Source organism: Heteronotia binoei, chromosome 9 (genome assembly GCF_032191835.1).
Source record: "Heteronotia binoei isolate CCM8104 ecotype False Entrance Well chromosome 9, APGP_CSIRO_Hbin_v1, whole genome shotgun sequence".
Taxonomy (NCBI): domain Eukaryota; kingdom Metazoa; phylum Chordata; class Lepidosauria; order Squamata; family Gekkonidae; genus Heteronotia; species Heteronotia binoei.
The window spans coordinates 42,071,849-42,084,159 of NC_083231.1; the positions used below are offsets into that span (position 1 = coordinate 42,071,849).

Genomic DNA, 12,311 nt, shown 5'->3' on the forward strand with positions numbered 1-12,311 from the left:
CTCATTGAGGGCAGGCCCAACAGCAACTGCTGGACAACCTGATAACATCCAAATTGCATGATTCACCCAACAGTTCCTTGCTATTGTTCAACAGTAGGCGCCCCCAAGAAGCCTGTGCAGTGTAATGGTTTCAGACTGGAACCTGGCCGGGGGGGGGGGGTGCAATTAAAATCAAAGTGATAAATTTAAGAAACCGATGCCCTCAGTGGCCATTGCTAGGCAACCACAGCCATTGTGCAAACAGTCCAGGCTTAGTTTCAGTCAATAAAAGGCAGAGGGAGAGGGCAAGGGCCTTTTCAGGGCTCTTTCGGCCTTTGAGAGGAGTCAATACCAGGCATCTTGCTTCCACCTGACTTACATGACTCATCCAGATCTGGCTGCTTTCTACTGTTCAACAGCAGCCACACTGAAAGCCAGTGTAGTGCACTGAATCGAGGTTCAGTGCTGGATCTTGGAGACTCAAGTTCAAATCACCAGTTTGCCATGGAAGCTCAAGGGGATTCTGGGTCAGTGACTTACTTTCAATCACTTTCAGTCAGGATAAAAAGTAGGAAACTGTTTTGAGAAAGATGTGGTATAAATAGTCAGTTTTTATTATGGCCCACAGGCTATTCAGAAACAGAATAAAACTGATTAAAACACTATTATCAAATTATCTGCATAGAATCTCACTATACATCACTGTCCTATTATATCTTAACAATTTAAATGTTAGAATCCGAGTAAATTATACAATGGATGTTATCTTGACCCACACAGATCTCAAACCAATAAGAACAGACCAACTTAATAAAGAATGTTTGCTCAATCCAAAGGCCAAGAAGCACTATATAAATGAATAAATAAATAATATAGCTGAAGATGGGAGGTAGATAAAATGTAGGTTGGGAAATTGCTGAGAAAAGAATGAGGCAGAGAAAGAGAAGGAGATATGGTAATTGCCAGGAGGAGGGGAAGAGGAAATTATGTGGGGAGTGGGATACAGGAGAAAGTAAGATGTCCCCAACAAGTCCTTGTAGGTTCCCTAGTATGTAAGTGGACCTGGACCAGTGGCTGACACCACATAAGTAGGTGACAGTTTTCCCAGGTAGACACTGCTGGGGGTGGTGGTGGTAGGGGAAGCTGAGTAGCAGATAAAGGTAGGTGGGGTATTGGGTAGGAAGGAGAGAAGGAAGTAGAAAAGGGGTAAATGCTATGGGGGCTTTCAGGAAAGAGAAAGAGAGAATAGTGCACAAGGGGAAAATAAGATACCCCCCTCAGAAGTCCTTGCAGGACTCCTACTTGTATAACATATACAGGGGGAAAAAGGAAACAGACTTCATTTTTTTGTGTCTGCATTTTTATTTTACCTTTCTGCACCAGCTTTTAAGGTGAATAAAATACATATATTTATATTTTTAAAAAATCAAAGGGTGAAATGTACAAAGAGCAAAGTGTGTGAAGGATGCATTTGCAACACCCCTTCTCAGCAATCTGAAATCTCATTTCTTGGCAGAAGACCATTAAATCCAGAACATAATTAAATTGGGGAATACTAGCTGAATGGAATTGCTCATCCCTGCTTAAAAACTGTTAACTTGGAGAGATTATTTAGAGTGAACTTTAATTTGTAGATGGTATATTGGAGAGGAAATATTTGTTTGGCATACCCTTTGTATTTTCTGTATTAAATTATTAAAAACAATTAGCACAGATGTTATTTTCGTGGCACGATTAGATAAATGTTACTCAAGCATTCTTTTGCTTTTAGGATCAGACCCCCCTCCCGAAGCAATTCAGTTTCACAATATAATTGCCATAGATTATTTTTTATAAAACATTTGATTTGCAAAGCAATCTACAGTCTTTTTATATTTGCTGTCACAACAATTCACTAAAATAGGTTCTTCCCTTTCTAGACATAGGGGATGGAAGTCAACAGATAGTGTTTTGCCCAGGCAATTGGATCACACTGATTCTCTGTTATCATATTATATAAACTATGCATTGTTGCATGTAATATTTTTATGGAACATTACAAACCAGCTTACAAAGACATTAAGGTCTTTGGAGGTTTGCATGCTGCAGACGCTTTGCAGGTAAAAGTTCATATTATAATGAGCTGCAGAGCTCCTTCTAAAATGGCTGAAGTGCACTAAGCAAAGGCTGCAGCTAACCGGGACAGTTTTGTTTTCTTATCAAAAAATGAGCAGGATTTATAATTTTGATTGGCTGGAAATGCCATGGGGAGATGGAGATTTAGGTATTGTATAACATTTCCCACTTGTTTTTGTCCTTGCTTGTTTATATGAAATGTTTAACTTTCTCTCTCTGTAGCATTTATAAAACTGTAGGCTGCAATCCTCAGTAAATCAGATACCAGATGGCTTTGAACGCAGTGTCTATATTTAGTCAGAGGTGCTTTGCATTTCAGTGAGAGTGGAAAGAATCATAAGAACATTTTGAATTGGGTATATTTTCCAAAACTGCCTTTAGAAGTCTTGTATATTTTATTCTAAAAGGCACACTACTTTGCTGTGTCCAGTACCATGAATGGTACAAGAATTTTCTAAAATTAACACACAGAGAGTACATCAAATTTAATATTACTATTTACAACTCTGCCTGTAACCAACATTCACATAACTGAGTTCATTAGGGTTGCCAGATGGCCACCAATGGGAGTCTAGAGGGGGGAAGGGCATGGGTGTGTTATCATCATGTCACTTTTGGGGAGTTTCCATAGAGCTTCCACAATTCTTTGTGAAAGTGACACAACACTATTGCCCAGCAGCATTTTTTCTCCTCCTGCCAGCTGCTGGAGTGCCGATGGGCAGTGAGAGCTGGAGGAAGGACATGCCCCACACCCAGCAGGAAAATGTGAAAGTGGAGCACATGCATATAAATGCATGCACAGTGATACAAAATATCATTCCTTCACATACGAAACCACCTGTGCAGATAGTAATGGTTGAAGAACTTGATTGCATGTATTCTATGAATTCAGACCCACTGTAAGATCCAGAGCTTTTTCTGTCCAGCTGATTCCCAACACACTGCTTATAGTTTATTCACGTCTACTACCACTTGAATAGAATTTTAACTAACCTTCAAATTTGAAAAAAGATTTTAATATGTCCCTTCCTACTTTTGTGATTTAAATTAACATACCTTGAGGGAGATTTATACTGAATATGGATGATACAAAATTTGTGGCTTTTGAATGTACTTTAAATGTATTATAAATAATTATTTGTCCTAATCCAATGTTGTAATTTAAATGGTTCCATAGGATCTTGGGCTGATCGCTCACCACTGCATGAAGCGGCAAGCCAGGGACGCCTCCTTTCTCTAAAAACTTTAATTGCACAGGTAAATATGCCTATTCTTTACTTGACTATGCATTTTGTGAATACCATTCACATCTGTCATGACTTAGATGCCACAGTATGTTCAGTTCAATCACAAAATGCTTATAGCTTGTAGTCTGGTCCTATTTGTATGGATGACTTTAGAGGCTTGATGAAGCAGACAAGCTGCTTAGAAGTGTGCAGTTCCCGATGCCTAGACTCAACCCCACTGTACCTAGTCAACCCTATCTGGACAGTTATGTCTACTGTGTTTAGGAAGGTAATAAATGATTCTTGAAAGAGGGTGTGGTTCCCCAACCACTGATAAAAAAAAGCAGTCATGAAATTGCTCCCGAAGTATCCTTGGACATGAATGACCTACCAACATTCCATTCTTGGGCCAAGTATTCTGGTGGATGATACCTACATGCCCTTAGGCAGTCTTGGAGAAGATGGATGATTATTTGTGTGTGTGTGTGTGTGTGAATTAACATTTTATTTAATGTTATATATGTAAAAAGAACCATACACCAACACAAAACCAGATTATAAATAGACTGATTATTTGGCCACCCATTTTGATCCATTTTAATATAGATTCAAGCCCAGATTTGAAACGGAATTGGTCTATGGTCACCTTGACTGATGATCTTTACCAGGACACTGGCAGGGGAATCACAACTGTTGATTCTCCTGAACCTCTTGGTGGCTTAAGGTACCATGACTAGGGAATAGTTCTGTAGACACTGCTGGATTGTGGTGGTGGGGAGACACCCAGTACGTTTTGATGGGTTCACTCTGACTGGTTGGTTCCAGAAGATACTGCTGGGGACTGCTGCTCACATCCCTGACATTTATGCTGTGGGATCCCAGAGGGGTTCATCTTGTCCGCAGTGTATTTAGCATCTACATAACTGCTCAGAGATCATCCAGGGATTTGGAGGGCGAAGCCATCAGTATACATATGACACCCAGCTCTATATTTCTTTAAGAGCTGAGTTGGTTGAGTCTGCAAAAGTTGTGAACAATGCCTGAAGAACGTAATAGGATGGATACAAGCAAATAAGCTGAAATTAAGTCCAGAGAAGACTGAGGTGCTGTTAGTCAATTACAAAGCTACTGGAGAACTGAGAGGTCAGTCTGCTGTGGAAGAAGGTTGCATTCACTTGAGCGACAAGATTCATAAGTAGGGCTGCTGCTGGATTTTGGCCCATTTATTTATTTAAAACATTTATTTACCACCTTTCTAGTGGAACTCAAGATGGGTTACAACATAAATAAAATGATTATAAAATGCTTAAAACATTGTCAATTATAAAAACCCAAAAAAGTAACAAAAAACACATTAGGACTGCCAATAAACAAAAAATCAGTAAAATGCAATCTTAAATAAAACTATCTATTGTTGGAGGCTCAGGCCTCCATGGAATATAGCACCTTTTAACAGCTTTGACTGATGTGGTAGCTATGCCTATTCCTCAGAAAGCATTGTCTAGTCATGGTGATTCACGACCTGATCACATCCAGGTTACTTACTGCAATGCATATTATGTGAGGCTGCCTTTGAAAACTGTCTGGAAACTTCAACTGGTACAAAATGTAGCAGCCAGGCTTATTACTGGAGGCCAGATACAGACACTGTACCACCTTTGTGCTGAAAAATCTGCACTGGCAGTTCATTTGTTTCTGGGGCTGCTGATTTTTACCTTTAAGGCAGTCACAATACAATCCTAAACAGAATTATGCCCTTCTAAGATAAACAGGCTCATCAGGGTATAACTCTATTTAGGACTGCAGTGTCAAAGCCTTGGGGCAAGTGCCCCTGAAAACCCATCCACGAGTTAAGGTCCTACTTCTAAGCTCATCTTTCTGTGCCTTATTTGCAAAGCTGAGTTAGATGGTAATCAGAGAAAGGGCTTTTTCAATAGTGACACATTTAGTGACCCTGAATATAATATAAAAACAGATGAACTGTTACCTAAGATCAGAAAGCAACCCTCTACTACGTGTTGCATTTGCCTTAGGAAGTTGTGAATATTGTAAACAGGGAAAATACCAAAGGAAATAGTATTTTTAAAAGACAGTTCTTGATAAATGTATTTGTTGTTCATTTTGTTTCTCCATGTCAGACATGCAAGAATATTTTGAACATGTTTGCATTCCCTCATGATTAGACTAGCATTAGGCTTACATATGCATTTTAATAATCGCAAGTAACACTGTTGACCTTAAACCATATTTTTAAAATAATGAACCGCCTTTTGGTTTTAGACTTCCTGTCTTTCTGATATTATGAGATTCAGTTGTCGCTAAATAACTGGCTTAATGGTGAGGTGGTTTTTTTCTTGTTCAGGGTTACAATGTAGATGCTCTAACAATCGATCAAGTGACTCCATTGCATGAAGCGTGCCTAGGAGATCATGTTGGGTGCGCTAGAATCCTTCTTGAGGCAGGAGCAAATGTGAGTATTGTTTCTTCATGTAAAGTCACCACTAATAGCACCTTAAAGTCAGCACTAATAGAACCTTCAAAGAATCAGTGAAACCGTTCAAGCACGGGTATAACATACTATCAGTGGCCAATTGTGTTCTGTTCCAAATGATGATCTCAAACAGTAAATGGGGTAATTCATTTGATATATGTGGAACTCTTAAATTATGGATCAAAAAATCTACCCAATGGGGCCAGGGAGAGACAGGAAGAGGATTTCTTGTAAGCCTGGGGAAAGCCTTGATTTTGCAAAAAACTATAAAATGTTTTTTTTAAAAAAAATGCATTGGAGGTGTTAGAAATATCAAAAAATTATACAAGCAAAGTCTGCTCCTTTAAGAAAAGTGTGCCACTGAGTTCCTGTATGATTGTTGTGAGAAGTCAGTGGCCATTTGAGGTGGGGGGGGGCAACCTGCAATCAACATTGCTGAAGATTCCAAGGCTCAGTTAGAGTCAGTGGAGGGATAGGAGAAGAGGAATAGAATTAAAAAAGGTAACAGGAAGGAGGGAAGGTATTTTTTTTTCTAGTCTTGATACAGTATATTCCCACTCTTCTTGAACAGCAGTAGATTAGTTAACCTGGGGAATTTTCTACCCTACCTGTTTCCTTATGTTGTATCTTATGCATTTTATTGGTTCAAGGACTTTTATCCTTCAGATTTTGCCTACTCCCTTTATGGCAACTAAACAGATGTTTCTTAATGGAGTAGATTTGGGCATTCCTGCAGTAAGCCATGTCAGAAGAGGTTACACTCAAGGAATCAAGTTCCCTTTCAGTACTACACCTGTAACATAAAAGAATTTTTACAAATAAGGATAACTGATATTCCTGAGGGAGAAATTTTACATGTCAACAAATCTTCTACTCCTTACAGACACATTTAATATTTCAGGTAAATGCTACAACAATTGATGGAATGACCCCCCTGTTCAATGCATGTTCAAGAGGGAGTGCATCTTGTGTGGAGCTTCTCTTGGAGTATGGTGCCAAAGCTCAGTGGGAGACATGCCTTCCCTCTCCAACTCATGAAGCAGCCAGCAGAGGTGAAAAATTAGGATAACTGAAATGGATCAAGAAATGCATCTGGCATTGCAAATGTAATTTCTTGTTTCAGAGAATAATTACATTCTCTTTGGCTAGGTCACAGTGACTGCCTAGAGCTGCTAATCTCTTGGGGTATAGATGTTGACCAAGACATTCCTCATCTGGGAACCCCTCTATACGTAGCTTGTATTTCACAGCAGAAACAATGTGTTCACAAGCTTCTGCATGCAGGTACATAGTTACTGAATCTTTTAAAAGACGTAATACATTATTTTCTTATTATTCTTGATGGATCTTGAACAAAACTGTCATCCATTGATGCAAAAGCAATTAAGCAAACTTTGCTGCAAAAGTTTGGCTTTGTTGTAAACCAATACTAATTAACCCAGCAAGTACATTGGATTTGATTTCTTTAAGGTTATTGATCATCCTAGATTCCATTTTCATTCAGGCTCAAACTTAAGAATAAAGATTTTTTAAAAACAAATTGGGTCAGGGTTCCACTAGCCCAATTCAATTTCCTCACGACAACATGACAGATACAGGAGCTTACCTCCCCAAGTGCTATAGGGCTCAATTTGGACTGGGACTGCAGCATTGGAGGAGAAAGGGCTCCAGCCTTCCTGCCGTGCCATTTTCTCAAGCAAAAACAGTCTGCAAAGGGTCAGATGATGCAAACATGCAGTCTGCAAAGGGTCAGATGATGCTTCCCTTGCTCCAGCCCATTAAAAAAATTGAGTAGGTTTCTTCCTAAATGCAAGTTACAACTGATCCCCCCATTTACTTATCATATCTTTCTTGTAACTCATCTACTTATATAGTTATATCCACTTATATAGTTATAATATAGTTAATTTTCCTTATTTGAACTATACTGTATAACTTGAATAATTTTTTCAGCTTTGCATCTACTTATCAATGGAATCCAATCAATACTCAGAAATAAAACTGCCCATTTATATTGTGTGCATGGCAGCATCCCTGTTTGCTGAAAATCACTTTGTAGAGTCCCCTTTCCTCATAGGACACTTAATTATCCTTATAACTTACTTTGGGCTGTAGCCAGCAATAACACTGTTCATAAAAATGAAGAAATTAATCTAGATAAGGTTGCAAAGTAGTGTTATTCCTTCTTGAATCTTTGTTTTAACTCAGGAACAATTAAAAAACAACAACACTTAAGTTGTCTTTCCTTTTAGGTTCAATTGACCTAGTTATGTGATGCTGATATGTAACCTCAGGGCTATACTACTGTAATATGCTGTCTGTGGAAATGCTCTTAACAACTCAGAAAATTCCATTAGTGTAAGATACAGTGGTTCATCTTCTAGTGGCCGTCTGATATCAACAAGGGACACCTATTCTAGAATATAATTTGTTGCCTATTTTTTTCCAAGTCTCAGTTTAAGGTGTTGCTTCTTTATCTTTAAAATGATTCAAGCATTAGGGCTCACATACCTGACAGACCACCTGTCCTAATTGTCAATCTATGTGCCAGATATGCTCCTCTCAATGCCACTTACCTTATGTATCCTCTTTTAGGGATACTTGATCTTATTTCATCTAGTCACAGGCTCTTTTAAATGCTGCCTTGACCTTATGGAATGGTCTGCCAGAGTTGGTTAAAAGAGCCCCTTATACAGTGGGCTTCAGGAAATCTTCTAAGTAGCTTTGTTTATGAGACCTTTTGTGAATTTACTCTCTCTCTTTCTCCCCCCCCCCCTTTTAATTGCTCATGGCTAGGCTGTTGAGTTTTTATACCTATATACTATCATTTTAATTATTTCTGCTATATGTATTGATGACACATTTGTTTATAAGCTGCCATGTGGGAAAGGCATGTAAAAATATTTTAAATAAACCCAGATTTTAAGAACTGGATTTTAGTCACTAGGATTTGGTTACAACTGTTTCAATTAAATCTCTATTCTTACTCTACTTGACATCTATAGGTGCAAATGTGCAAAAAGGAAAATTTCTGGAAACTCCACTACATGCAGCCGGAAGGCAATCTAGTACAGAAATAGTAAACAGTCTACTTGAATTTGGAGCAGACATCAGTGCCAAAAATGCAGAGTTTGAACGACCTGTAGATGTAGCTTCTCCACGCAGCTTGGTAGAAAGAGTATTGCTTCTACATGAAGGTAAAGTGGCCACTATATAAAGGCAGTTTAATATATGATGCAACTGAAGTTTTTGAGAGTTAGATTCTTAGGGAAAGCTGTCTTTAGTTTCTGGGGGCACTGGTAACAGGAACCTTTCTATGACAAGTTTTAGAGAAATCCATTCAACTTTTTCAACTATTCCTGAGCAGTCTGGGTCCAGGATTTATAAAATATCATTTATAAAAACCAGGACTTTTTTTGTAGAAAAACCCCAGAATGAACTCATTTGCATATTAGGACACACCCCAATATCACCATTGTTTTGTGCAGGGATTTTTGGTAGAAAAGGCCTAGCAGGGACTCATTTGCATATTAGACCACACTGCCTGACACCAACCCAACTGGAACAGCGTTCCTGCTCAAAAAAAGCCCTGCTCCCAATTATGCAAAGATTAAAATAATATACTAAGGCTCTGTTAAAATTTACTGAGGCTCCACCATTTCAAGTGCATTGAGTGGCTGTAACAGATCCTTTACAATAGTGGCACCGTACGGGAGGAATTTAATTTAGCTCATGGTCTTTAGGCAGCAAATGTAGACATTTTTTGTTCCAAAAGACATTTGGTTATAAATATTATTCTTACTGTTTTGGTCATGCTCAGATAATGACCTTGGGCTGTGCTGTCAGTTCTTTGGTGGCTTGTTTTGACTGTTTTAATTTTGTTTCAATTGTGGTTCAATTTATGCTTTTTTTACATTTAAAAACTGAATAGCTTATTTAACAGCTCATTTTATTGATTTTTTTACAATTAAATTAATAGCTTTAAGTGTTGATGAAAGGTGGGATAGAAATAGGGTTCCCAAGTCCAACCCCAGAAATATCTGGGGACTTTGGGGGTGGAGTCAGGAGATTTTGGGGGTGGAGCCAGGAGATTTTGGGGGTGGAGCCAGGAGACACTGTGGTGGAGCTAGGGGGAGGGGAGGAAACGGCAAGCCGCTCCGTCTCGGAGCAGGCGAGGCCGCTGCTGCTTCTTCTCCGCTCGCCGTGAGCCCATCTCGGAGGAGCAGCCACGGCGAGCTGCGGCGAGCGGAGAAGAGGCGGCAGTGGCGCAGCGGCCTCTTCTCTGCTCGCCATGGCTGCTCCTCCGAGATGGGCTCAGACTGAGCCCATCTCGGAGGAGCAGCCACGGCGAGCAGAGAAGAGGCGGCAGCAGCACGGCGGCCTCGTCCGCTCCGCCTCTGGGGTGGAATCAGAGGGAGGGGTGGAGGCGGGCCAGGGGCGTGGCGAGCCGCGAGTCCAGGTCCTAGAAGGGCCTGGATTCGCGGCTCGCCATGCTCCTGGTCTGCCTCACCCTCCCCTGCGCTGCTGCCGCCTCTTGGCTGCTCCTCCGAGATGGGCTCAGCCTGGGCTCATCTAGGAGGAGCAGCTGCAGTGGGCGGGGAGGGGGCGGCAGCGGCGCAGCTGCCTCGCCCGCTCTGGGATGCGGCGGCTCGCCATGCTCCCCGGCGCCGTTTCCCCCCCCCGCTTCCGTTTTTTTGGAGAGCGGAGGAAGAGGGTGGAAATTCTGGGGTCCCCCGCCAGGGTGGGAGGGTTGGGAAGCCTAGATAGAAATGGTCAAATAAATACATAAATATCCACAGAACTGGGGTGGATATACCCCCAGTTTTAGAAAATTAGAGAATTAAAATGAGTGGAAGTCTATATCACAAAATGAATGGAAGTCTATATCACAAAGTAAAACTAATCATGTTAATAAAAATACAGGTCACGTTAACCATAATAAGTAAACATAGTTAAAACATTAAATTTCTAAGCTGTGTGGTGATGCATGTTTCTGCTAGGTATTGCAAACATATTGTAAGTCCTTAATAATGCTGAATTGCTACTTCATTTTTTTAATTTGTTGCAGCTACCCCAAGTTCTCTTTGCCAGTTGTGCAGATTACGTATTCGAAACTATATAGGAAGATCAAGATTAAACCTTGTGCCACATCTCCAGTTGCCAACCATATTGAAAGACTTCTTGCAATACAGATAAAGTAGCAAGTAGTTCTGAAAGACTTGATAAACAAGTGTTGTATGTTGCACATAAAAATCTGTGGGGATGAGGAAGATGTCATAAATAGATTTTTACATACTAATGTGTGTCTTTCATAGCAGCATGAAATCATCATGATGCAACAAATCTTTGAGTTTTCTTAAGCAGCCCAGTGACAAGGTGCTTATATAAATTAATAAAACATAATTTGTTCATTCTCTGAAAATATTAGCTAAGGCAAAATACAAAGGTTCATAGCTAAATTTTGAGGACACCGGTCTTGGTATCTTATGACTTGGTATTTTGAGGACACCGGTCTTGGTATCTTGTGACCAAATCAGATACAACACCTTATATATTTAAACCCCTATATATTTTACATTAAGATTTTTCTATAAACCTAGAGAGCCCTCCCAAATTTATAGGAAAGTCTGTTTAGTATCAGTGTGGCCTAATCTACAAATTTAGTTATCTGGGGGCCACACATTACTGTTAGTATACAGATATTAAAATATAAACCCCTGAAGGCTAAAAAGGAAGTCTATATCCTAAATGTTTGGCATGGCTTGTCAAGCTGAAAACAATTGTGAAGGACTGCCTTAGAAAGTCGGAGAATATATTGGGCTGGGGTGACTGTTCCAAAAACTGGAAATAAACATTGCTTTGTTAAAAAAGAAAATCCAAGATGGCCACTACAAAAGAGTAATTTTAATAAATCTAATCCATAAAATGCCCAGAAAGGTATTCTGATGTATGAGTATTTGGAGTCAATGAATCAACTTTTGTAAATAAAAAACGTCCATGAAATTTTTCTCTAATATCATAAGAACATTTAAGGGCTATTTTATGTATAAGTAGGGGACCCCTATGGACTTGCAGGGGGCATCTCATTTTCCCCTCTCCCCATTTCTTCTTTCCTTTCTCCATACATTCTCTCATTTTCTGTTTCCTTCTCTCCTTCCCACCCACCAGAGAACCTACCTTCATTTGTCATCTTATCTTCAGCTTCCTCCCTTTTCCCCTCCCAGACAATCTCTATGGTGGCCCAGATGAGTGGTGTTGACCTCTGTGTTGGGCCCAGTTGCACAGTGGGGAGGGGGTTTTGGGGACACCTGCCTTCTGCTGTATATCCCATTCCCCACATTCTTTCCCCTCTCCTTCCTCCTGCCAACCTTCATATTCTCACATTTCCTTACTTACTTGCCAGTATAGCCTAGTGTTTAAGATTGGTAGATTATAATCTGGATTTGATTCCCCACTCCTCCGTATAAAACCTGATGGATGATCTTGGGCCATTCATAGTT

At 40.0% G+C, this 12,311-nt stretch overlaps 1 protein-coding gene across 4 annotated transcripts in view; it reads left to right on the plus strand.

The window, feature by feature from the left end:
• Window positions 1–11,107, plus strand: part of ASB5 (ankyrin repeat and SOCS box containing 5) — a 34,770-nt gene extending 23,663 nt beyond the window's left edge. For 3 of the 4 annotated variants that reach the window (XM_060246503.1, XM_060246504.1, XM_060246505.1), the window contains 6 exons: window positions 3,272–3,351; window positions 5,683–5,790; window positions 6,713–6,863; window positions 6,961–7,095; window positions 8,817–9,008; window positions 10,880–11,107. In XM_060246503.1, the coding sequence (XP_060102486.1) occupies window positions 3,272–3,351; window positions 5,683–5,790; window positions 6,713–6,863; window positions 6,961–7,095; window positions 8,817–9,008; window positions 10,880–11,007 (794 nt within the window). In that variant the 3' untranslated portion in view covers window positions 11,008–11,107. Of the gene's footprint in view, window positions 1–2,092; window positions 2,243–3,271; window positions 3,352–5,682; window positions 5,791–6,712; window positions 6,864–6,960; window positions 7,096–8,816; window positions 9,009–10,879 lie in introns of those variants that run through there. The other variant, XM_060246506.1, reaches the window with a different exon arrangement.
• The last annotated feature ends 1,204 nt before the right edge of the window (window positions 11,108–12,311 follow it).